The sequence below is a fragment of the Heliangelus exortis genome, chromosome 16 (genome assembly GCF_036169615.1).
Source record: "Heliangelus exortis chromosome 16, bHelExo1.hap1, whole genome shotgun sequence".
Taxonomy (NCBI): domain Eukaryota; kingdom Metazoa; phylum Chordata; class Aves; order Apodiformes; family Trochilidae; genus Heliangelus; species Heliangelus exortis.
The window spans coordinates 3,378,560-3,402,102 of record NC_092437.1 but is presented as its reverse complement, the minus strand read 5'-3'; the positions used below and the strand labels follow the sequence as shown (position 1 = coordinate 3,402,102).

Genomic DNA, 23,543 nt, shown 5'->3' with positions numbered 1-23,543 from the left:
CGTGGCAATATAGGTAAAAACATGACCCAGAAAGTCATTGCTGATGAGTTTTTGGGGGGAGCAAACTCCAAATTTTACTCTTATTTGAAAATGTGCCCATGATTCTGAGTGTCAGCAGCCTGAGATTCCTCCTGTGGAGGAGCAGAGGTTCACCCAAGGCCCAGCTGCTCTCCTGGTGTCAGAGATGCTTTTTTCCTCCTGGGCAGCTTCAAGTGGTGATTTTTTTATTTTTTTTTTCCTGGCTCTCAGCTCCATGCCATCAAATTCTACCTGGCCTGGGGGCTTTTTGGAATCAACCCAACTCGGAAGACTTCCCTTAATTTTTCCCTTTCTTCAACAAAGTCTCCACTCACCTCAGCTGAAGGAAAATGCTGGTGCAGCCAGCCAGGCTCCAGCCACAGAGCACAGCACTAAAAATAGTGCTGCTGAAGTCCCTCTACCTCCCACACTTGTTTTCTTCTCCACTTTGCCTTGGGGTGATGCAGAGCAACAGCCTCCAGCCTGACTCAGCTGGCAGCAAACTTGGTGCAGCTTCAGTAAAAGTCAGGTTTGCTTTATACAACAGAGAAAGGGAAGGGAGATCAATGAAGACTCAAATGATCTGCCTTCAACCTGTGCTCCAAGGTCATTCCAGACTTTGCTGGGTGGGCAGAAGAGCCTTGCAGAATGGAAATCTCAGCCCAAGGGTGCCCTTGGCTGTCTTGAGGGCTCACCCATCATTTTTAGTCTCTTCTGAATGAAATGCTCCCTTTTCTCTGGCCAGGACTTCTGTGCCTTCCTGGGTCCAAGGAGAGACATATGAACTGCTTGGAAACAAGCTCCAAACCCTACACTCTCAAGCCCTTCCTTTGGGCAGTAAATAGATTTATCCCCCTCTCCTTTTTTTTTTTTTTTTTAGCTCACTGACTCTCAGCCCCTCCAGTATACACCAGCTTCCATCTCTGAGTCCAATTTGCTACACAGCAGGATCCCAGGGAAAGTAATGCATTTACATAATTAAAAATTGCTCAGCTTTGGTCTCTAGCAAGCCCTTTGCTGGCTGATCAGAGCTCAGCCCATCACCTCGTGGGATGCATCTGGGCACTGATGTGCAAGGCTGTGTCAGATCAAAGGGATGAGGAGCTCAGTGCTCCCCTCAGAGGTGCTGTGGTTGCTGAAAAACACCAGGCAAAGCTGTCGTGTGCTTGTTGCTCTGGGTTTTTTAGAGTAATTTTAAGCAGAAAGAAAAAGCTGGAAGATATTAGTAATTATGATGGATTAATGTTGAAGTGTGATTTAACCAGTAATCAAGATATTTGTCCAGTCTGTGCCCAGATGAAATGAAATTGCAGTTTAGGACTTCACGAAGGTCTGTGATGTATACAAAGGCTCTCTTGTGCTTCCAGGGCTCCTCAATCCTTCCAAGATTTTTTTTCCAGGTCCTAGGATCTGAACTGTTGAATTTTTTCATCTGTGCTTGGGCAATCTCATCCCTCCAGGATCTCTTTTCCCTCTTGCCTGCTCCCCAGGTTGGCTCCTTCTACCCCAAGCTCTTGTTACCAGCCCAGCAGAGCACAGAAGCATTTGAGAAAGGGCTTAGAAACAAGTCCTGCTGGCCCTGTTTCTCATTACTGCCTTTTATACCTTTTTCCTTTAATCCCTGCTGCAGATTCCCGGAGCCCCCCCACCAACCTCTTCATCGATTCCGAGACCCCCACCAGCTTCCAGCTCCACTGGACCCCCCCTGAGGGCCGTGTCCAGCACTACAAAATCACCTACAGCCCTGTTTCTGATGCTGGTGCTCAGCAAACAGTAAGTCCCCAGCTCCTTTGGTGGGTGCCAGGCAGTGGGACAGGGAGGCTTGGGGACAACTCTGCTCCCTCTGGTTTCCCACAAGGATAACTCAGAGGACTACAAACCCAAATCTCTTCCTCTGACTTGCTGGCTGTTGATTTGGGAAGGGGACCTCTTTGTGATTAAGATATCTGTGCCCCTCAAAGCTGCTGCCAAGGCAGTTTTTCCCACTCCTTGAGCTGGGGTGGGGAATTCTCAGAGGCAGAGGGGATAAACCTCCTGCTCCTCTGATTTAGGGACATTACATATAAACCTTTTAAACCCCAGATTTTCTACTCAACCCCAAAGTGCTTACCACTTACTTCTGACCCATTTGCACGGGGAATATTGGGCTCTTTGGACATGGACACATGCACCCTGCCTTCCCTGTCTTTTTTCCTGGATGCTGTCCCAGAACGGAGCCTTAAACCCCCTGTACGCAGCTCGGGGGTGGGAGAGCTGTCAGGGGCAGCCTGCCCAGATGCTGGTTTTTTTTTTTCCACCTTCCTGTAGATCATGGCTCCTGGCAAAAGCAGCAGTGTGACCCTGCAGTCCCTGCTGCCTGATCGAGCCTACAGAGTGACCCTTTCTGCCATCCACTACACGGGAGAGAGCGAGAGCACGGCCAGCACGGGCAGGACGGGTGAGTGGGGGGGTCAGCACCTGATTTTTCCCCAGAACCTTCCATCCACCAGCCTGGAGACAAAGCTCCAGCAGGACAGTGATGTCCTTGCTTGCATTGGGTTGTGGCCATCCTCTGGCCAAGGGCAGGCTCCTCAAAAAAGGAATTTCTTCCTCCCATTCTGCACTCCTGAGCTTTATTCCCAATTCCGGGGTGTCCAGGGAGGGCTGAGGAACATCTGGGTGAAGATCCAAGCATCCCAGAGCTCACCTCTTCCCTGCTTTCTCTTCCAGCTCCTGTGTTGTCTAAATTCCCTTCAATAAGAGGATTTGTTCCACCTAAACCAGAGGGTAAGTCCCTTCCTACCAAGTCTTGCCTATTTTTTGGGTCAATAGCCAAAGGGTCAGGGTAGGCTCTGCAGGGCTGGCAGGAGTGGGGAGCTCATTTTTGGGGGAAATGTCTGGGGGACTGTCCCAGGACAGACAGACCCCACAAAACTCCTTGAAATCAGGCTCACTTAGTAAAGAGACTGACAGTATTTTTATTGGATTTCTGCCCAACTTGACCAAAGTGGAGCAAAGGGAATGATGGCAACTTTTACATTAAAATTCCCTATAAAGTCCCTTATTAAATTTAATGAGCATGTGTTTTTATAGCTGATAGAAAGCAAACTCTTGAAAGGGATTAACAAGAAATGTTGAATTAAGGGGGTTGTTAAGAAGCAAATAGAGATATTGTGGCAGCAAAGCCTTTTCCTGGCTACTTGAAATGATGCCAAACAAAACCTCAGTTTTAAAATGTTTTGAGGGAAACCACAAAGGAAGAATGAAGCAGATTAAATGAGAGCATTTTAATTGCTATGCAGCAGATATCAATCAAGCAATATCAAGTTTTCAAGTAGCTTATTGAGGAACTCTACAAGTGTTCAGACCACAGTAAAAAGTCCTCTGAAGTTCCAAGCAGAAAACAACTGTCCTGTAAGGTTGATGAGTGACCTTGTAGAATTTAATGGAGCTGTTTGGCTGAAAAGACAATAAGAGAAATATTAAATTCTGCATATCATATAAAGTAACTCTTTTTAAGAAGTGGAGATGCTATGTAATAATGCTGGGAAACGTGTTGGATATGCAGTAAAAGGCTCAAATATTGATATGGAACCAAATTACTGAGAGAAATGGTCTGACACTGCAGGAGTGAATGTTTATTGTACAGTGAAAATCTGCATGGGGGTGAGATTTGGGGAGAAAAAAAAAGAAAAAAAAAGGAAAGCAAAGAGAAAAACAAACCAGCAGGAATCCTAAGCTGCAAAGTCTAGCTAAAAAAATCTTCAAAGCAGAAATAGAAACTGGCAGTGTCGAGGGTCCCTTCCCTGCCTCTGATCCATACAGCAACTCTGAGCAATGCTTGGCAGCTGGAAAACTGGTTGGGTTCTGGAAGGGAAAGGGAAAAATGTGGAGCTTGTAGGGATGAATCAGATCATCCAGGATGCAGGAGCTCACCCCCCAACCAAGGGCTGCTCAAGTTCAGGGAGGTGGTTTTCAGGCTCGAGTTTTATTAACCAACTTTATTATTTTTATTAACCAGCTTGTTAACTGATTTCTGTAGAGTCCTTAATTAGTTTTACACCCAGTTCTGAAAGAATTATGGGATGTATGTGTAAAACTATGCATTTAGTTCAGAATAGAGATCCTGGGAATTCATAAATCTTTGTGTTTTAACTCCTGGCTTCAGCAGTTCCAGGTCCCCCAGGGCCATAGGTTTGGGTGCCCTTTATTTCATGTGTGTCTTGAGCATGAAGACTGGCACTGAAACTCCTACAGACTTAGGAGTCTCAGGTGCCTTGTTGGGGGGACTCATCATCTTTACATCTTTTTTTCCCACATTTTGCTGAAGTGAGGGATGGACAATAGGAAGCTTTCCTGGTGAGGTAGGAAATGGCCTTGGTGCAGGAATAACAAGGCTGTAACAAAGCAGCAGTGGAATGAGCTGGTAGATTCTATTGTACTGCTGACCTAGAAAACCATTTATAGAATAACCCATCCTGTCGAGTGTCCTTGATTTTTCAGGGACATTTCTCCTTTTGTGTCAAGCATTCCCTTTGTCCCAGCTCCATCTGGCAGGGATTTACATGGCAGCAGATAAATGAGAGCAGCATTTGTCTGCTGCTTTCTAAAACACCCCCTTACCTGAGCCTTTTAAATGGTTATGGGCCTCCTGGGCCAGCCTTTTATCCCCTCTGGTTTTGCTTTCCATCGAGGGAATTTCTGAAAGGCAAACTGCAAAACTTTGTCAGAACCCTTTGTGTTTCCCTAAAGACCCCAAAAGCCAATATCTCAGGTTGAGAGAGAGATATTTTGGTGTATTTTGGGTTGCAGGTGCAAAATCTGGCATTGCAGATAGCTCTCTGTGTTTCACAGCACCAGGCAGCTGCATGGGGCAGTCAAGGCACTGTTTCAAAAAAAAAAAAAATGGTGCTTTTTCTGTTTTGTCTGTTTTGAAAGAGGAACGTGGGGAACATGATGCTCCCTTGTGTTTTGTCCTGCAAGGTGTCAGGTGAGTTTGCCAAAAGAAAGGCATCAGGAAGGTGTTTGATGATGAAAGAATGCTTTTACCTTTGTGATGGGCAAGCTGAGGAACAGCCTTCATGTTTGCACAAAAATAAATCCTCTCTCCATATAGCTACATAAACAAGGTTAAAGAGGCTCTGAATTAAGCTGTAAAACATTCTAAGTTTTGCTGTGCTTTTCCACAGGAACTCTGTGCCTTTTGCTTCCATAGTTACCTGCTGTCTTTTTGTCCCTAATATCATTTCCCTTTTTTTTTTTTTCCCACAGCCTGTCCCACCATCAGCTCCACCCAGGGCTCCCTACGAGGTACAGCAGCATCTCAACCCCCAGCAGTGCTGGGCTGGGAGTGTAAAACATTGCCTGGGCTTGATTTTTGAGAAACTGGCAAGAGATGAGCAGGGGGGGAAATGGTTTCCTGTCCTGATAGAAAGGAGAGAAGTCTGAGAACCAAAATAAGGGAATATCCTTTATCAGGATATACATTCAGCACCAGTGAAGCTGATGTCCCACCTGTCCCACCAGCTCCTCCTCTGCTCCTGGTGGGATTTGCACTGGCCTGAAGGATGCTGGGCTTCAAATGGCTGTTGAATTTCAAGAAGGCTCCTCAAGAGAAACTTTAAATTTGTCTCCAGAGCCCCTTAGCATCCCATAGAGGAGGAGGTGCAGGTCCCCAGAGGGCTCTCAGCAGTCAAGCTGTACAGAATTTATTCAGGCAGTGAATTCCCACTTCTCCTCTCCATGCCATAATCCTCCTTCCAGGCTCTTGGGGCTGCTGTGTGGCTTTGCTCTTTAGAAAGCATCCAGCTCTGCTTATAAAGTGATATTTCTTCCTCAGCTGAGACTGTTACTCCTTGGATGGTCTCTTCATCTTCTCTCAGCTCCCAGCCCTGACTCTTCCAGCTCCTGAGGATGAGCATCCCTGCCCAGGATGCTCTCAGCACTCCTGTCCTGTCCATACAGGCAGAAAGCAAAGCAATTAAATCAGAAGAATCACAAATTTTGGTCTCTTCTCCTCCTCCTCAGCAAAGGTGGCAGGAGGAGCTGAATTCCTTAGCAGCTTGCTGGCACCATTCTGGGGCTGATCCACAATATGGCACAAAGTGTATCACAATATGTTGCTAATCCTGCCTCCAGCTTTATTTTCAGTCTTTACCATATTTCCTGCTTGTTTTAAGGAAGTTCCAGTGCCAGAAGCTCTGTATCAGAGAGAAATGGCTCTCATGTAGGTCATTTCCCTTAGCAAGCTCTCTCATAATGTTGGAAAATGAAAAAAAAAACCCAAACTAAAACAAAACCCATCTGGACCAGCCCCCAGGCAATATCACAACTTGAGCCAAGAAACTTAAGGGGGTTGTAAAGGGTGAAGGGGTGAGGGAATCCAGACTGAAAGGCCCATGTTGTAATGAACTTGTAGCCTTTCCATTTGCTAAAGAATGAGCCAATTCCTTCATCCCAGCCTCCTGCAAACTCAGATAAAATTAAAAAAAAAAAAAAAAAAAAAAAAAAAAAAAAAAAAAGAAGAATCCCATTTGCAAGATCTTGTCTTGCTGAACAGAAAACTGAAATGAGAAAATGACTCAAAGCTTTCATGATGAGCTGAGCTGAAGCTGCACGAGCCAGGGAGGTGATGCCAGGGGTGGCAGGGGGGGAATCTCTGCAGGGCACACGAGGAGGTCACCCCTGGGTGTCTCATCAAAATCGAGAGAAATGGAAATGCTCATGTTTTAAAGTCCTTTCCTAGGTTTTGTCTCTTACAAATTCAGCGTTTCAGAGCAGAAATAATTCCCTCTCCCTGCTAGCAATTACTGGAGTGATTCCATGTCTTTTGAAGATAACATTTCTGCATCACGTTGAGAGGGAGAAATTGTTGGAGTGACTTCTTTCTCATTTGGTTTTCATTCTGGAGCTTTGAAAACTGGGAAAGTGTCCATCTGTAGTCTGCTCTCTCCTCCAAGAGAAGCTGACACTAAATGTGTGCAGAGGGCACAGACCCAAAGTCTTTTCCTTGGCTGCCACTTGTGGAGCCTTTTCCAGGTTTCTGCTGATGCCCGGGGTAGCTCTGGGGTTTTTCTTATTGCCTTCTCCATGCTAAGTAGAAACTTATTCTACCTGCTCTGTGATCACACTTTTTTTACACTCTTTTCTAACCATATATTTTTCTGGTTTTGTTTGTTTGTTTGTTTGTTTGTGTGTGTGTGGTTTTTTTTTTTTAATTTATGCATTTATTTTTCGTTTGTGGTTTTTTGGGGGTTGTTTTTCTCGGGGGGGGGGGTGGTTTGTTTGTCTGTTTGGTTTGTTGTTTTTTTTTTCTTTTTCCTTTCCCTAGGATTTGATATGATGGAAGCTTTTGGCTTGGTAGAGAAGGAATACTCCTCCATCAAAGGGGTGGCAATGGAGCCATTCGTGTTCAGTGGCTCCCGTACCTTCACCTTGTTCAGAGACATCCAGCTCACACTGAGGACCAGGTGGGACAGGACCTGTGACCCCAGTGCCATCCTCATCATCACTCCCATTAACTGGTGTTAGCTAGCACAGGATGGATTAGGTTGGAAGGGACCTTAGAGGTCCCAACCTCCCTGCCATGGGTAGTGATGCCTCTCATCTAGACCAGGCTGCTCAAACCCAGAGCACAAGAAGGTCCTTGGTGATGGAGCCCCAGTGGCAACTTCAAAATGAAAAAATAAAGAGGATAAACTAAAGGAAACATGAGGTAGACAGAAAAAGGAAGTCAAATTATTTTTTTAAATTATATTCAGAAAATAATCTCTGAGATTCCTCGGAGATGGAGGATGTCGTGCAGAAGCTAAGGGGGAAAGAATTGTGTTTGTTCTATTTTTTTTTTTTTTTTGGAGCCTGCTAGGGGTGTTCTGTGAGCTACTGCTGGGCTCAGGTTTGCAAAGCATTAAGCTGTGCCTTGGCATTCCCTGAGGCAGCTCTGGCAGGGATGGACTGACAGCCACTCTTCCCCTGGCTCTTCCATGGCACAAGGGGAAGGTCCTGGAGGACTCATCCATCACTCAGCAGAGGCTCAGCAGCCAGAGAGGGATGCACAGAGCAGGGACCAGGCTCACCTCGTGCTCAGCTCCCAAGGGTGAAGCTGCCCAAGAAACACGATGGATGAGGCCTCTCTGTGGGATTTTTCTCATCTCCTCTCCTTCCAGTGATGTTGCCCACTTTGCAGTCCCAGCTGAGCACACCATCAGCATCCTCCTGCGCCTCCTGCCCGAGACCCCCAAGGAGCCTTTTGCTGTCTGGCAAATCACAGATGAGGATTTCCAGCCCCTTCTTGGAGTTAACCTTGACCGTAAGCTTTCTTGTTCAATCCAGGGATTTGCAAACATTTCTGCCAGCAGCAGGACTCCTTTTGGTGTTACCTTAAAAAGTTTTAATGTTCTAATATCCTTGTTAGACAGCAACGGGGTTGGGATTTTTTTTTTGGAAGCTTTGTTGGTGCTGCCAACTCTGCAATTTAAATCCTGCCCAGTGCAATTAAACAAGCAGATTGTCATTTTTATCCTCCTTGTCACATATTCTTTAATTTTACAGATTCTTCATTCTTTTCCACTGTTTAGGAGCATTTCGTTAGAACACAGAAAGTCATTCACTGTGTGAAGCCTATTTATGGATTATTTTTCAGTCTTTTTTAATTCTAACCTCTTGTTTGTTTTTTTTTTTCCCTGCAGCCAGTAAGAAATCCTTGACTTATTTCAATCATGACTACAAGGCTGATTTGCAGGAGGTCTCTTTTGACCAGCAAGAAGTGAAGAAGATTTTCTATGGGAGTTTTCATAAGGTCCTTATCAAAGGAGGGGGAAATGGGGCTCAGGATCTCACTCCAGTCTGAGAGTCTTTTGCCATCCATGTGTATTGTTCAAAGGAAGGAGAGATTATGCAAATGTTTTGCAGCCAGATTGCTAGGGAATGGGAAAACCAAGTGGAAATGCTGAAGTTTATGGTTGTACAGAATTAAAGTTCATTCCACCTTCAAAAGGCCACTGATTGCTTCCCTTATCCCCCAGCAACTCCAAAGCTAGGGGGGTTTTAAGTGTCAATAATAAGAAAAAATTGAAAAATCAAGCACTTTTTCTTTAATTTAGGGGTTTGATGACCACTTAGTGCTGAAAAAAAAATAATCTAACCTTGTGATAAAGCCACTGGATCACTCATAACAGGGTTTGGGTTTTGGCCATCTATATCCTCAGAGTAAAAGTATTCCACCCAAACGAAGAATGAGCATGTTCTATCAGTATTCTTAAGAGATTTTATTATTCAGACACTTTTAAAACTGGAATTATTTAATATTACAACTTCAGAAAGGCTTCTCCTAGGGAGTGGAGAGGGGCAGAGCAGGGAGCTGCCCAGCAAACACAGCAGAGATGGAAACTTATTCCTCATCCCTCTTGATCCAGTTGCCCATTAAACCCCCAGGAACAGCCTGGGAACTGGGCAGAAAGTCTTTAAAAACCTCTCCCAGCTCCTTGCAGAGCTCCAACCTTTCTTTTTTTCCATCCACCCCCCAGGTCCACGTGGCCGTGAGCCACTTCAAGATCAAACTCTACCTGGACTGCAAGAAAATAGCTGAGAAACCCATCAGCACCCTTGGCAGCATCTCCAGGGCTGGTTTCATCATGCTGGGGAAGGTGACAAGGACCCGAGGACCCCGGAGTGGCTCAGCAGCAGTGAGTTCCTGCTGGGATTTGCCTTTGGAAAAGAGGGAAGGCTTCACTGTGGAGCTGGCTGGGGTGGGCAGTTGGAGAGGAATGGGATCATCCTGGCTCTGAATGCTTCCCAAAGCAGCTCTGATCCCTGCCCCCTGAGCTCTGGGGGTTTAAGGAGCTTTTCTGGCTCTGGGTTTCTCCCCTCAACCTCTGCTCAGGCAAAGGCAGCAATGTGAGGGTGTCCTGGAGGTGCCTTCAGCTGGTGGCATCATCCTCCTCCTCCCCAAATAACTGAGGGACAAACAGCTCCATGTCCTCCCTATCCCCATTGCCTTTCCAGCCCAGCAAACTTGCACATTTTCCACAACTCTGCTGCCCTAGAGTGTCTGATTATTGTGGGATCACTTTTAATTTCATTTATCTTTAAATGCTGCTGCAGGGCTCATCTCTATCTGTGTGCAGGCTTTGCTCCTTGGGAAATGGATGGAGTGGAAGAAAATGGCCTGGGGGTATTTTTCACGTTGTGGTTTTTCTTTGGGGCACAATTAGACTTAGGACCACATGGAAGAATCTTCTCAAATCATCCCTGAAGATTATTTTTATCCCTTGAGGTTTGGTGATGAACCCTGTGTACCAATGCTGCTTTCTTGTCTGACTCTCCTGGGTTTGTTTGGTTTTTTGTTTTATTTTTGCACAGTTCCAGCTGCAGTCTTTGCAGATCATGTGCAGCAGCATTGGGGCAGAAGAGGACAGATGCTGTGATCTCCCTGCACTGGTAAGACAAGAGGGACCCTTCTGCTGGTGGCCCTGATGCTGGGGATGGTGGGACAAGTGACATTGCAGATCATTGGGACAGACTCCAGAGGGAAACAATTTTTTCCCCCACTCCTCTCCTCTTGGGAATAGTGTCTGTGTGTTTTCTTGCTGAACAAAACTGTGATTGCTTCAAAAGAAAAATCCAAATCTCAGGGCAGTGCAAATCCCTCCTCTCATGACCTCGTCTGTCACAGTCCCAGGGCTTTGCTGCCACCTCAGCCCTGGGGCACAACATCTCCCTGCTCTTCCTTTCAGATGGTTTTGTGGGGCATATAAATACTCAGGAAGGAGAAAATTACCTTTCAGTATGTGTTCTGCAAATTTCAGGCAGGTCTGGTTCATCATTTTTTTGCCTAAAGTTATCACTTGGCAGAAAAACGAAGCACTCGATTGGTCACAAAAAAAAAAAAAAAAAAACCTAGAGAAAAATATCTGCTTTTCTCCAACTGAAAGACTGAATGTTGAAGCACTGAAAATGTCCCCTGTGATCCCTCCTGCTCTTGCTATGCAGCTGCTCAAGCCATTTTGCCTTGTTTTTTTGTTTCAGAGGGATGAGGAGACCTGTCCTTCCATAGCTCCTGCCTGCTCTTGTACTTCTGGCCACCCAGGTTTGCCAGGACCTCCAGGGCCCCCAGTAAGTTCACCCTTCCACCCAGTAAAGTGCACACACTGGTCAAGCTTCCTGTTGTTTGGGGATGAGGATAATGCCCAGGAATGTTCCAGAATTATAGAATTGCTCTGGTGGGAAAAGAATTTTCAGCTCATCCCCTGGTAACCCAGCACTGCCCCCACCACCCCATGGCCCTCAACATCTCCACAGCTCTGAAATTCCTCCAGGGATGGGGACTCCATCCCTGCCCTGAGCATCCTGGGCCAGGACCTGACATCCCTTTTAATGAAGAAATTTTTCCTAATCTAAAATTTTCCCTGGTGCAACTTGAGGCCATTTCATCCAGGATCTTGGATGTTCTCCTTGTGCCCTTCAGATTTCAGATGCTGATGGAATGGGGAGGGGGGGACTTGGCAAAGCAAAAGCTGCAGCTGGGGACAAGCTGAGCAGTTCCTGGTGCCACGTTAATCCTCTTAGGAGGAGGGGTCACCCCCAGTTCCTGCAGAGAATCCATGGATTGGAGGCTCTGAAACTCTTCGTAAAGGGGAAAAAAAAAAAAGTAAGAAAAAAAAAAAAGTTAAAAAAAAAAAAGTAGAAAAGAAAAAAAAGAAAAGGAAAAAAAGGAAAAAAAAAAAAAAAAAGAAGAAAAAAAGGAACAAGAAAAGAAGAAAAAAAACCAACAAAAAAACCCACCAACCTCAAACCCTTAGTATCTTGTTTCTGTGTTCAGTGGGAGCCTTGTGAGTGTTGAAAAGAGCAAATGCAACATTTTGCCCTCTCCATGAGGCTTAAGTTGGGCTTAAATTGCAGGAGAAAGTATTGCAGTTAAACACTAGGAAGCATTAAAAAAAAAATTGATTTTGGACCTTGAGGAACAAAAGAACATTTTATTTTATTTGCACAAGGCAGCTGCAACCTGGCAGCCCACCCAGAGCACCCCACTCCAGGTGCTTTTTTTGGAAAAATATTTTTTTTGAATAATATTAAAAAAAAAAATTGGCCTCCTGGCTCAAGTGCAAAGGTCCCAGATCCCCTCTTGCTTTGCCTGTGACTTTAGCTCCACACTTTGCCAGGGCCTGTGCCTCATTGCAGGGTAATTACTGCTCGTTCCAGTGGAAGTTTAATTACACAGCACACTTCACTATCACAGTTTGCTTCAATATCCCAAGTGCATAATTATCAGCTTGCCTTGCCCTGTGGTTTCAACATCTCTGCAGTACAACCCTTTAAAGGACTCTCTTAAGCATTAGAGAAAATAAGGTTTTGACACATAACCTTACCCTCAGCTCACTAAACCCCTGGTAATTTGCTGCAGTTACAAGAGTGCTCCTTTCTATTTTAAAACCAGTTAGCAAGACTCTGTCCCACCTCCTATTTATCACTGCCCTTAATGAATGGTTTTGCCCAGCTGATTTCTGAAATGAGATTCTGGGCACTTCTAAAAGCACTTTTCCCAAAACTTTCTGCCTCTGCTTCTTCATTCACACCCATTGGGTTTTTTTTTTTTTAAATTCAAGAACAGAAACTTTCAGATTAAGATGTCAGAAGCTCCCATGGTACTGGTTGGTACCAGAAGATTGGGTTCTTCTCTCCATCCAGCAGTGATGCAGAGCTCAGCCAGATCCCTCCTGGGCTCTGTCCCCAGTCTCAGGGTCTCTCTGTTCTCTTGAGATGTTATTGTAAGAACCACCATGGTTGGATGTAGATGTGAGGACCTCTTCTTTCTCTTCTCAGCCACCTTCCCATGTTCATATCTGACCATGGATTTGCTGGGGACTTGGAGGGAAGGGGTTGAACGGGTTGAAACTCCATCTCTCCCTGATGGGATGGGTGCAGGGTACCCCCCACCTACCCTGGAGGGGCTCTGCTCTCCCTCTCATCTCCCTTTTCCCACATTTTCTGGATGTCTTGATTCATTCTCTCATTGTCTCCACTTGCTGCAAGCTCTCTGGGGCTAGAAACATCCTTCCCTCTGCACAGCAAAGTCCCCCAACCTCTGTCCCTTGGTTACACCCCAATAAAGAGGATGAAGTTCCTAACAGCAGCTTTGTGTCCCCCTGGCAGGGCAGCCCTGGGAGGAGAGGACCCCAAGGGGAGCAGGGGGAGCCAGGACCCAAGGTGAGTCCTGATCCTCAGCACCAGCTGCAGGATGTGCTCATTCCTGAGCTGATTCTTTAGGCTGGGAATCCCTCCTGGCTGCACCAAGCAGAACCTTGGGGATTGTCACAGACAGGAGGATGGGATTGCTCACTTGTTAGTTCTGAAATGCTTTGATGAGCCTGATCATGCTGAATTAATGCCTTCTACATGGCCAGCAATGTTCTCTGGAAAATGGTTCCCTTCTTTAAGTTCACACCTGGGAAAGCAGCGTGGATACAGGGGAAAGATTTGGGGGAAGGATTGAGAAGGGACAAAGAGCTCAGCCAAGGGTTGGGGTGCATCTCACTCTGCTCTCTGCCCACCTTGAAGAGGAGGAAGGATTTGCAAAGCACCTTTCCTGCCTTCTCCCATGGAAGATGCACCAAAGGCAAAGGCAGTGGAGGTTCCTAGAGATCCCTCCCTGTCCTGACTTCATCTTCAGTCCTGTAGAAGGTTCATGCTGACCCAGGTCAGGGATCCAAACCCTAATTCCTTTCTTTCCTTATGCTTGATGTCCTGTCTTTGGCTTTAGGGTGAACCAGGCCCTCCAGGACAAGTAGGGCCAGAGGGTCCCAGTGGCCAACAAGGCTCTCCAGGTTCCCAAGGAATCACAGTTCAAGGTCCTGTGGTATGTGATTTCTTCCACAGCCTTTTTCTTATTTTTTTTTTTTAAATCACTTGCTCTCTGCTCTGAGAGCTTGGCTCAGAAATGGGTGTATCAATAAAACCCCCCAACTGGGATCTGTGTATTTACATCACCCTCACTAACAGCTGGACAGCTGCACAAGAGAGAGATGATGGGTTTTTTTATTTTTTTTTTGTGCTGACAAAGCCCTGCACTCAGTCATGCTGGCAAGATTGCTTTTGTCCAGCCTCTCCCTAATGTGCCTTTAATGAAAATAGCCCAGCAGAGGATTCAGGCATTTTTATTTGCAGTGCTCATCACTGCTTTGCAAGGAGGGGAGGTGGATGTGGAGCTGCTGGATGCTCTTTGCCTTCAAGGATGCTGCAGCATCCCTTACTCTGTGCTTCTGCTTTAATCCAAGGGACCACCAGGAATCAAAGGGGAGAAAGGAGACACTGGAAGTCCTGGCATGCAGGTAAAGGTGGACACCATTCCTTTTAAATTTCGTCTCAGAGATTTGCCCATTTTTCCCAGTAACTTCTTTAAACAAGCTTGAAAAGCCATCGAGTTGTTACTGGAAACTGCTTTTCATTTTGGAGTGTCACCATTGTCCCAAGGGAAACTGAGTCAGGGGTTGCAAGAAAGATATCCCTGTCTGGAAGTCAGATATAATGGAATTAAAGGTGGGATAACAGCAATTGCTCTGTTTAATGAATAACTTTATTTCTCCTTTTTCTTCTGTCCCCTGTAACAAGATGAATTAGGGCAATGCTAATCAGCTGCAAACTTTACCCAGCAATTCTGATTTACAGGGCATTCCTGGTGTGCAGGGAGCTCCAGGCAGGGATGGTCTTCAAGGTGCAAAGGTAAAATTCCTCACCTCTGAGTTTCCATACAGGGGTGCCCAGAATTCTGCTGTGAGCAGAGACCCAAACCATCCCTCTCCTGGGATCCCTCATCCCTCCCACTCAGAGCAGAAGTGATTGGTCTCTTTATGGGGGGATAAGAGGAAATGGGATCATCTCAGGTTTGGCCAAATTCAACCCTTGCCCCCCTTCTTGCCTGCTCGGTGGATGCTTTTTTCTCCCCCATTCCCAGCACAAGCTTCTGTTAAAAGGAGCAGATGGAGAAACCACCTCCCTGCTGGCCCAGATCTCTTGGAATCTTCTCATCAGTAAATGCCTGGATTTGGTTTTGCAGGGGGTGAGGGGACTTGAAGGCACAGCTGGGCCTCCAGGACCTCCTGGACCAAGGGTGAGTACAGGAGAGCAGAACCTTAAGGTCTGCTCATTGGCATCCATCTCAAACTCTGTGAAACTCAAACTCATCCCCCCCAAACTCTGTGAAACTTCACATGGGGAACTGCACCAAATTTGGGGTTAGATGGTGGGTGATGGACCTGAGTTGCTGATTCTCACTGCTGAATTATCAAGAATTTGGATTCATGAGGTCCCCCCGTAGTCATGGTTCAGGTCAGGTTATTTGTAGGAGCTGAGGATGAATTCTGGTGGTAATTTTGACTTCTTCATCCAGGGAGGATGTGGAGCTGGCAGGGTTCAACCTCAGGTTTTGAGATCCAAGGAAATCACTGTTGGCTCTGAAAGCTGTTCTGGTGCTGCCCTGCAGACTTCTGTCATTGTCACTGATCAGAGGAGCTGCTAATCTCTATTGAGCTTCAACATAATAGCTGGAAAATTAGAAAAGAAGATATTTCTAAAGGTTCTTCTTGGCTTATTCTTTTATCCCCTTAATGGCTCCAAAAGGCACAGAAACTTCACAACAAGGAGATGACCAAAGAAGGCACTTCCCACTCCTTTAAGTGCTGCTGCTGTTGTAAAGTATTAGAGGAAAACACAGGTTTTAAAGGGAAAAAAACAACAGCATGGTACTAAGAGGCTGAAGAGAAGGGTTATGCTTTAGGCTACATCTAATCTGAATATATAATAAAGAATCTAAAGCCTGGAGGGTAAAAAAACACATTGCAGTTTGCTGGCAAACCTCAGCTTTGCTGGCTTAGCCATAATTGGGACAGTAATAGGAAATGATCTGAATGTGGCTCATGCATTATAAACCCCTAACACTGAGGTACTTACATAAACCTTAAAGCTACAATGCCCTTGCTGGAGACCTCTCAGCTCCAGCTGCTGGTACCACTGGAGCTGGAGGGGGATGTCAGCCCCCAAAAGAAAAGAAAAAAGAAAAAAAGAAAGCTAGGAAGTAACTGGATTTTTATCCGTGCCTTGTAATCCATGTCTGCAGGGTTTCCAAGGAGTGATGGGCTCCCGAGGCAGCAGTGGAGAGAAGGGACCTCCAGGTGATGTTGGGCCAACAGTAAGTTTCTGCTTTTGGGTTTTCAAAGAAGGCCCAGATGGGAACTGGGTGAATTGGGAGTGAGCTGTTCCCCCAGAGGCAGAGGAATATTTTTAATCCACGCTCGTCTTTCCTAAGGAAATGTCTGGGTGTGCAAAATTCAAGGCACTTAATTGTTGGTAAAGCATTTAAGGAACCACATCTCCCTTTTCATGAATGAGAAAAAATCCAACATCCAAACTAATTTCTGGTGTAAGATTCTAGAAAAAAAGCAAGAGGGTCAGAACCAGAGCAGGGGCAGCCAGCTCTGGGCTTGTAGGAACAACCCCAGCTCAGCTGTCACAGCTCTTTCCTCTTCTCAGATTTTAAAATCTATGGTGGGAAATCTCCTCTAAGATTGGATTTGAGGGATTTCTGCATCTCTCTTAATGGTTCTCTATGCTGCTTTATTATTCTTTTTTCTTCAAAAAGAAATTAAAATATTCCTCTGAGCTTGAAGCTCCTCTGGTCACTGCCATGAGGTCAGGGAACTGATGAGAATGTGGGAAACAAGCCCTGTGCTCCCCATCCCACTCATGTAACCCCCAATGTTTCCTTGGGCTTTTGTTTTCTTCAGCTTTTAATTTTTTCATTTCTCTCCTTGTAGGGGCTGCCAGGTCCCAAAGGAGAAAGAGGAGAAAAAGTGAGTTTTTTGGGGGTGTTCTGGGCAGCCAAGTTGTATTCTTCATTCCAAGGAGTGGATGGGCTCTGCTTGCTTTACAAGTGATGCTCACACGTCCAACCCTCCCTGGTGTGAAATAACTTCCCAAACCCAGAGCCTGTTGCCTTCCCATGGATCTGCACTCCTGGGATGTTAGGACAAGGTGTGGGCACGGAGAAGAAATGTCAACTGCAAATCCAGTCTTTGTGAGCAGGAAAAAAAACAACACCGAAAAAAATCAACACCTTTTGACTGAATTTCCCCTTTTTTTTTTTGTGCATTAGTGTGTAGGAGGGGACTTGTGTAACAATCCTGAGATCTGCACTGCCTTTGAAGGTTATTTTATCCTGAGAAGAAGTTTTTTCCCATCCTGGCTTTTGCTTCAAAAGAAAACCTGAGTCTTTCTTGGAGTCTGAGCCTCCTTGCCTTGACTGATGTGTGAATCAGGCTTCAGAGAGGAGTGAGATGCAATTGAGCAACTGCTTTTGTCTCAAGTTAATGCTTCAGTATATTTAATTTTTAACACTCCATCCATTCTCACCAACTTTTCCTTTTCTACACATTTTTTTTTTTTTTTTTTTTGCAGTGGAATTTTCCCAGTGCCTTCCCTTGGGAAGCTTTTGTTCAAGTCTGGGCAATCTGCACAGAGATCCAGATGGATATTTTTGAGATGTTTTTGGAAGTGTGCAGTGTGCTAGTTCAGAATTTTGACAGACAGAGCCAGTGTTTATTTTTAAGCAGCTTTTTGGATGTTTGTAACTATTCCCTGGTTTCCTAAACCTCTCTAAAGAACCCATCAGATCTGATTGATTCAGGGAGAGTAAGAATCAATATTCATAAAAGATTTAGACAAAGATAGGATGTTGCCATGTCTGATCATATAAAATGTTTTGCATATCAGAGAGCACTGAGTTATAGATTTAGCATCTATTTTGATAAAATTTGAGAGTACAATTTACTCTCTTGTTTTGGGTAGCTTTGGTAATTATTGAGATTCAGTCAGAGCTTTTTGATGTGTAGGAGGAAAGCAATTATTGATGTTTCCCAATTTCAATTTTATGGCTTCAGAGCTTTGTGCTAAATAAATAAAGCTTCATTTCACACTAATTAATATCTCTGAACCTGGCAAAAAGAACGGGCAGAAAGCTATCATGCATTATAATATTGATCCTTTTTAAAAGGTGTCCATACTTCCTTTTTTTTTTTTCCCCTTTTTAATTAAAAACCAAAAAAATTTTTCTCTTTAGGGGGAACCACAGTCCTTGGCCACAATTTACCAGCTTGTTAGCCAGGCTTGTGAACGGATGATTCAGAGTGAGTATAACCAGCAAGTTGTGAAAAAAAACAGAGGGGAAAGGGCATGAAGTGACCTGGGAACTCCTCCATCCTCTGCCACGCTGAGCATCACCCCCAGTCAATGTCCCACCATGGGCTCTCAGGGCTATGCTGGTTTTACTGGGTGGCATTAGCACAGAAACCTGTGAAATAATTTATTTTTTTTGGCACTTTGGGAAGGCTCCTTTCTTCCTTAAATGGAAAAGCTTGAAACTAATTTGAAAGAAATTCTTCTTTTGTGGTTTTGGTAGAAAGCCCCCGGGTTGTGATGCATGAAGAGAAGTTGAGGGGGTTGCCCAAAGCCAGGCAGCAAAGTCCTGACCCTGCTGCACATCTTCTCTTTGGCTTCTGGCTTTCTCATTTGGGCTAGCAGCCTTCTAGCCCTGGCTGATCATTTTAACTGCTTTTATAGCCAACACCCTCTGCTTTTACCTCCTAAACCTCCCAGCCATGGAAGCACTGACTGCTTGTCTTCCCTTCCCAGCTCATGTGCTGAAATTTGACTCCTTCATTCACGAACACACCAGGAAACCAGTTCCTCTTTGGGAAGAAAAGTTAAAGCCAGGAGAACCAGGACCACCAGGTCCTCCTGGTCCTCCTGGGAGCCACGGAGAAAGAGGCCAAACTGGCATCCCTGGTCGGGCAGGAAAAGATGGGTATCCTGGAGAAAGAGGTATGGAGAGAAGCACTGGTAAGCATCTTTAACTGTGTCTGACACTAATTTAACATTTCAGTGCCTCAGGCAGGAAAGATAACCCATGGGACTGGCTCATCTCATTACTATTTTCCTTTTGGACTTCTCTAGGAAGGGTACCCGAGGTTAGAGAGCTCAAAGAGGAGGGGAAGGCAGCTGCAACCCCCTGTTTGCAAGCTCTGCTTTGGGGGCAAGGCCAGTTAGTAGATTTTTTAAGGTTTGATTTTAGGGAGCAGGGAGCATCATGTCCAGAAAGGCAAAAGAAACCATTGGGATGGTCATGGGGTGGTGGAACGGGGGATCAGCTTCAGGTAGAAATTGCCAGGTTTGGAAAACATTGGGATAAGTTGTGGGGCAACTGGGGTAATCCTGACACTGGAAGGAGGTTTCTGGAGCAGTAATTCCAATAACAAAACCTCCCCACATGACTTAAGAAATGGATTAATATAATTTCAGGTATTGCACATGAATGAGAGGATGACAGGAATATGTTTTGCTTAGATTTGCAGACAACATTTGTCAGTGGCTCAAGGAACTGGCAAAATAAAATGAAAGAAGTTGGTCTCAGCTCTATCCGAACCCCTCTGAGTAACCAGGGACCTTCTGTTCAAGTCTTAGCTGGGATCTGCAGAGCTTTTCAAAATATAACTTAAGAGAAAAGGAAAGTAACAACGTGCAGATGTTCCTAATCTGTTGGGAGGAGATGGGAGAAAGCAAAAAAAAAAAAAAAAAAAAAATCTGAAGGACACAGCTGATCAAAATATTTTTGTCTTAAAAATATGTAAAATGGTATTTTGACAAAATGCACCTTTTCCACTGAGGTGTCCTGGTTCCACAAGAAATTTAATGAGAAAAAAGTAAGCCTGGCTCACCAGCACCTGGCTGAAGAGCTGGTTCAGCTTTGTGATGTGGCTGATCCACAGGAGGGGCATGGGATGGACCTCACACTCAGAGCAGTGCTATGAATTTCCCTGTGAAAAATCTCCATTTTCACCCAATATCAGGCTGCAAATCAGTGCAGATTGGAGCCCTGTTGGTCCTGGGCTCCTGGTTACCCTAGAACTGGCAGTAGGTATCCAGGCAGAGCTTAAGCCCATGGATATTTCCCTGTGTCCCAAGGGCTGGGACTCCAACATCTGGGAAGAGCCTGGTGGGAAGACTTCAGGGGCATCAATTCAGGGTGAGATGCAGAATGCAGTGCAGTGACACTTTTTTATCTCTCATCAGGTGCCCCAGGCCCCAAAGGAGAAAAAGGGACACCTGGAGCCCATGAGGAAGGGATCCAAGGACCCAGAGGCAGAGCAGGTAGAGTGGACACAACCTTTTTGTAGTGGGACCATCCAGAGCTCCCCAGCTGCCAGGTTAAAGCATCTTTCAGCCTTTGGACCACTGGAGGGGGCAGAATGAGCTCCCCCCTGGGAGCAGCAGCCTGGCTGGTTCCTGCTAAGATGTGGGAGATGGTCCCAGGCAGCTTGTTCCCTTTGGGACCCATTCCCAGGTAACAATGGGATAAGGACCTGAGCCACATCCAGGGAGTTTGTTTTGCTGCCTTTCTGCATGCTCAGGGGATGGAAACTCTTTGAAAATTCAGCTCGTGAAAAACAAGGGGGTTTGAGTAATCTGTTGGCATTTGCTGTACTCTTCCCTCCTGATCCCTGCTCCTTGGGATCAGTGGAAAGTTTGCCATAAATGTAGCAAATCAGGCACCATCCATATTCTTCTTATTTAATTTTTTTTTTTTAGTTGAGATGTAAGGACACAAAACACAATGACTCTGGGGTGGATCCTGGGCTTAAGGCACTTTTCTGCCTTGAGACATCAGTGAACTTTGGATTCTCATAACCTGGCTCCATTTTCAGCCAAGCTGGGTACCCTTAAGGTCAAAAATAAAACCTCAGCTACTGAGATGCAGAAGAGTTTTTCCAGCTGGCAGGTCCAATTCTTCCACAGAAATGAGGAGCCACCACTCAGAACATGAACCATAACGTGGGATGAAGAAAATATAGGAGAGGTACAACACTGAAACAGCTCCAGGAGATGTGCTATGACTTACAGAGCTTTTCCTTCTTCAGGCCCACCAGGAGAAGTTGTGCTGGGGAAGCCAGGTCCAAAGGGTTATCCTGGGAATGCTGGTCCTCCAGGTTTTCCTGGTGCCAGAGGGCAGCCTGGGCAGCCTGGATATCCAGGGGGTTGTGATATCTCTGGATGCTATGGGGAAGGTAGGAGAGGTAAGTCTTGAGTGGAAAAATTGGGATTTTTAGAACTGGGCTCTCTGGTTGGCAGAGACCTCTGGTCCTGCTGCTGTCAGTCCTGCAGAAGCTTCCCTTGCAAAGCAGGCAGGAGGGATCCCATAGGGATAGAATCCAATGGGATTGACTCCTCCCATCCATCACAGAGTAGCCCAGAGTTGGCTGAGCAGGAGGAGTGAGCATGAGGATGTCTTCAGTTCTTCACATCCCCAGCAATGTGTCCTTGGGGGATAAAGAACCCAGCTCAGTTCCTCCATTTCATGGACCCTCACTTGTACAAAGTCCTGGGAAGTCAAAAACCTCACTGGCCCCAAACAATTTACAAGGGGAAAAGAATTAATTCTGCACCTTTCCTTGGTGTATTTGGTTGCTCAGTGGCCTCATCTCCTTTCCACACACAGATTTCATCCCCTGAGGCTGGCACGGAGGCAGCTGAAGACATTGGGTTTGCCCTGAAAGCTCCAACACTCCAAGAGAAGCAGCAGCAACCTCAGCACCAAATGTGTTGTTTGTGGTTTCTTTTTTTTTTTTTTTCTTTTTTTTTTTAATGTCCCATCATCTCTACATGGCCAAGCCCATCAAACACTGATGCCACTGAAGCAGCCTGAGTTCAGAGGGGTCATCCCCAGCTCTGCTTTTCAGCATCAGGTGAACTGCAGTGTTCAAATTCCCACTGCATGGCCCACAGGAGGACAAAAGCAGAGGCCGACAGACTTATAAAAAAAAAGAAAAAAAAAAAAAAGAAATGATGTATTGAAATGCTCAGAAATAACAGATAATTTTTGCCCATTTATCTGCTTGTGGTTTCTTGTTGTTGCTGCTTGTTCTGGGTCCCCAGGATGCAGAAGGAGAGCACCTCATTCCCAAGGATGCAAATCCACCTGGAGCAAAGGTAACAAAGTCTCGCAGTACCCTGATACCTTCTGCTTTTGGCAAAATGCTGGTGGCTTCCTTCAGGGCTGCTGTGTGCACAAATGCTGCAGACAGAGTGATAATCTCCCCAGGAGGTGACAAACCCCCCCATTTCTTCTCTGGAGTTTGGTCACTATCAAACCCATCCTTAGGTCATAGAATCATAGAATCATAGAATCCTAGAATTGGCTGGGTTGGAAGGGACCTCAGAGCTCATCAAGTCCAACCCTTGATCCACTCCCCCCGTGGTTCCCAGCCCATGGCACTCTGGAAATAACAGCCTGGTTGCATACATTTCATGGAGTCTTTCATATGCTAAAGAGCTCTTTCTGTTCCATGGGTTTGGAATAGAATTCATTATTCTACAGCTATGGTGTGGCTCCTGTCCCAGTTTTATTCCAGTTTCAGCTCCTATGGAGGGAGAGCACCCTCCTGAACAGTCTCTGTCATGGAAGAACCTGCCTTGGAAAGTGTTGATTTTTATTTTTCCCCCTTGGATTTTACAAGGAGGCAGATCAGAAGGTAAGGCTTGATTTGAAAACTGGGGGAGGACTCATTCCACGTGAGCAGAAGTGGAGTTGCCAGAGTCTGGGAAGTGGTTATCAGCAAACCAGAGAGGATGCTGATCACCAGCATCATCCCAGCTTCTCCTCTACCACCAGTAACCTCCTTGTAACTGGTTTCAGGTGTCACTTCTCATCTTGATCTGCCAAATCTAAGTTCTCCTGCTACCCCCAGATCATTCCCTGCAGGGCCCTGAGTGCAGCTCTTGCTGTAGAGCATCCTTCTTCTCTCTGGTCCACCCCCCCTGCTCTGCTTTGGCCATCACTGCTTGTGCCCACTTTCACCAGGGGATGTGAGCAGGGATTTGAGCTGCTGCTGCTGCTCCAGCCTAGCTTGGAAAGTGCCTGTGGGTTTAGTGCAAGTACCATGCATGCCTGGACAGAGTTTGGATGCTCCATGGGCTGAGGAGGAGGAGGAAGAGGAGGTAGGAGCTCTGGACAGCCCTGGTGGGCACAGCTGCAATCTGGTGATAAGATGCCCCTGTCCCAGCAGTGCCCGGGCTCAGAAATTGCCCCATCTCCACGATTACTTTATAAAAACACAAAAAAAAGGCACTGGGGGGGGGTTGAGGACAGCTCGCTGAGCCCACCCCCTGTCTGCAACACAACCCCTAGCCCATCCCCTCTGCCCAGGCTGCAGCTGCCCCGGGACATTTATGCACCAGACCTTGAAGATGTTGGACTGTTTGTTTTCCTTTCCTTGCCATAAGCAAACTCAGTGACTGTGAAAAGGGACGAATTAGCATCTCCAAAGCCCGAGCCTCTCTTTATTCTGAAACCAAGCACAGAGGCAGCAGCAGCCCCTGGGTCCCCCTCCCCTCCTGCCAGCACAGCTCTTTGGGGAGCTGGCTCAAGCCTCCAGGTTTTTGGGAGCTGGGCAGATTTGGAGCACTTGGCTGAGGCTGTGAACACTGGGGTCAGTTGTAGCTTC

At 46.0% G+C, this 23,543-nt stretch overlaps 1 protein-coding gene across 1 annotated transcript in view; it reads left to right on the top strand.

Annotated features, from left to right (window-relative positions):
• Window positions 1-21,941, top strand: part of COL20A1 (collagen type XX alpha 1 chain) — a 37,520-nt gene extending 15,579 nt beyond the window's left edge. Inside the window, exons 16-37 of the mRNA XM_071760139.1 lie at window positions 1,649-1,791; window positions 2,326-2,455; window positions 2,728-2,784; window positions 5,269-5,307; window positions 7,328-7,466; window positions 8,163-8,305; window positions 8,685-8,794; window positions 9,522-9,680; window positions 10,357-10,434; window positions 11,023-11,109; window positions 13,150-13,203; window positions 13,757-13,852; window positions 14,271-14,324; window positions 14,662-14,715; window positions 15,050-15,103; window positions 16,109-16,180; window positions 16,806-16,841; window positions 18,107-18,173; window positions 18,679-18,867; window positions 20,116-20,193; window positions 20,961-21,116; window positions 21,539-21,941. Coding sequence (XP_071616240.1) covers window positions 1,649-1,791; window positions 2,326-2,455; window positions 2,728-2,784; window positions 5,269-5,307; window positions 7,328-7,466; window positions 8,163-8,305; window positions 8,685-8,794; window positions 9,522-9,680; window positions 10,357-10,434; window positions 11,023-11,109; window positions 13,150-13,203; window positions 13,757-13,852; window positions 14,271-14,324; window positions 14,662-14,715; window positions 15,050-15,103; window positions 16,109-16,180; window positions 16,806-16,841; window positions 18,107-18,173; window positions 18,679-18,867; window positions 20,116-20,193; window positions 20,961-21,116; window positions 21,539-21,552 — 2,009 coding nt within the window. The 3' untranslated portion in view covers window positions 21,553-21,941. The remainder of the gene's footprint in view (window positions 1-1,648; window positions 1,792-2,325; window positions 2,456-2,727; window positions 2,785-5,268; window positions 5,308-7,327; window positions 7,467-8,162; window positions 8,306-8,684; window positions 8,795-9,521; window positions 9,681-10,356; window positions 10,435-11,022; window positions 11,110-13,149; window positions 13,204-13,756; window positions 13,853-14,270; window positions 14,325-14,661; window positions 14,716-15,049; window positions 15,104-16,108; window positions 16,181-16,805; window positions 16,842-18,106; window positions 18,174-18,678; window positions 18,868-20,115; window positions 20,194-20,960; window positions 21,117-21,538) is intronic.
• Window positions 21,942-23,543: the final 1,602 nt, after the last annotated feature.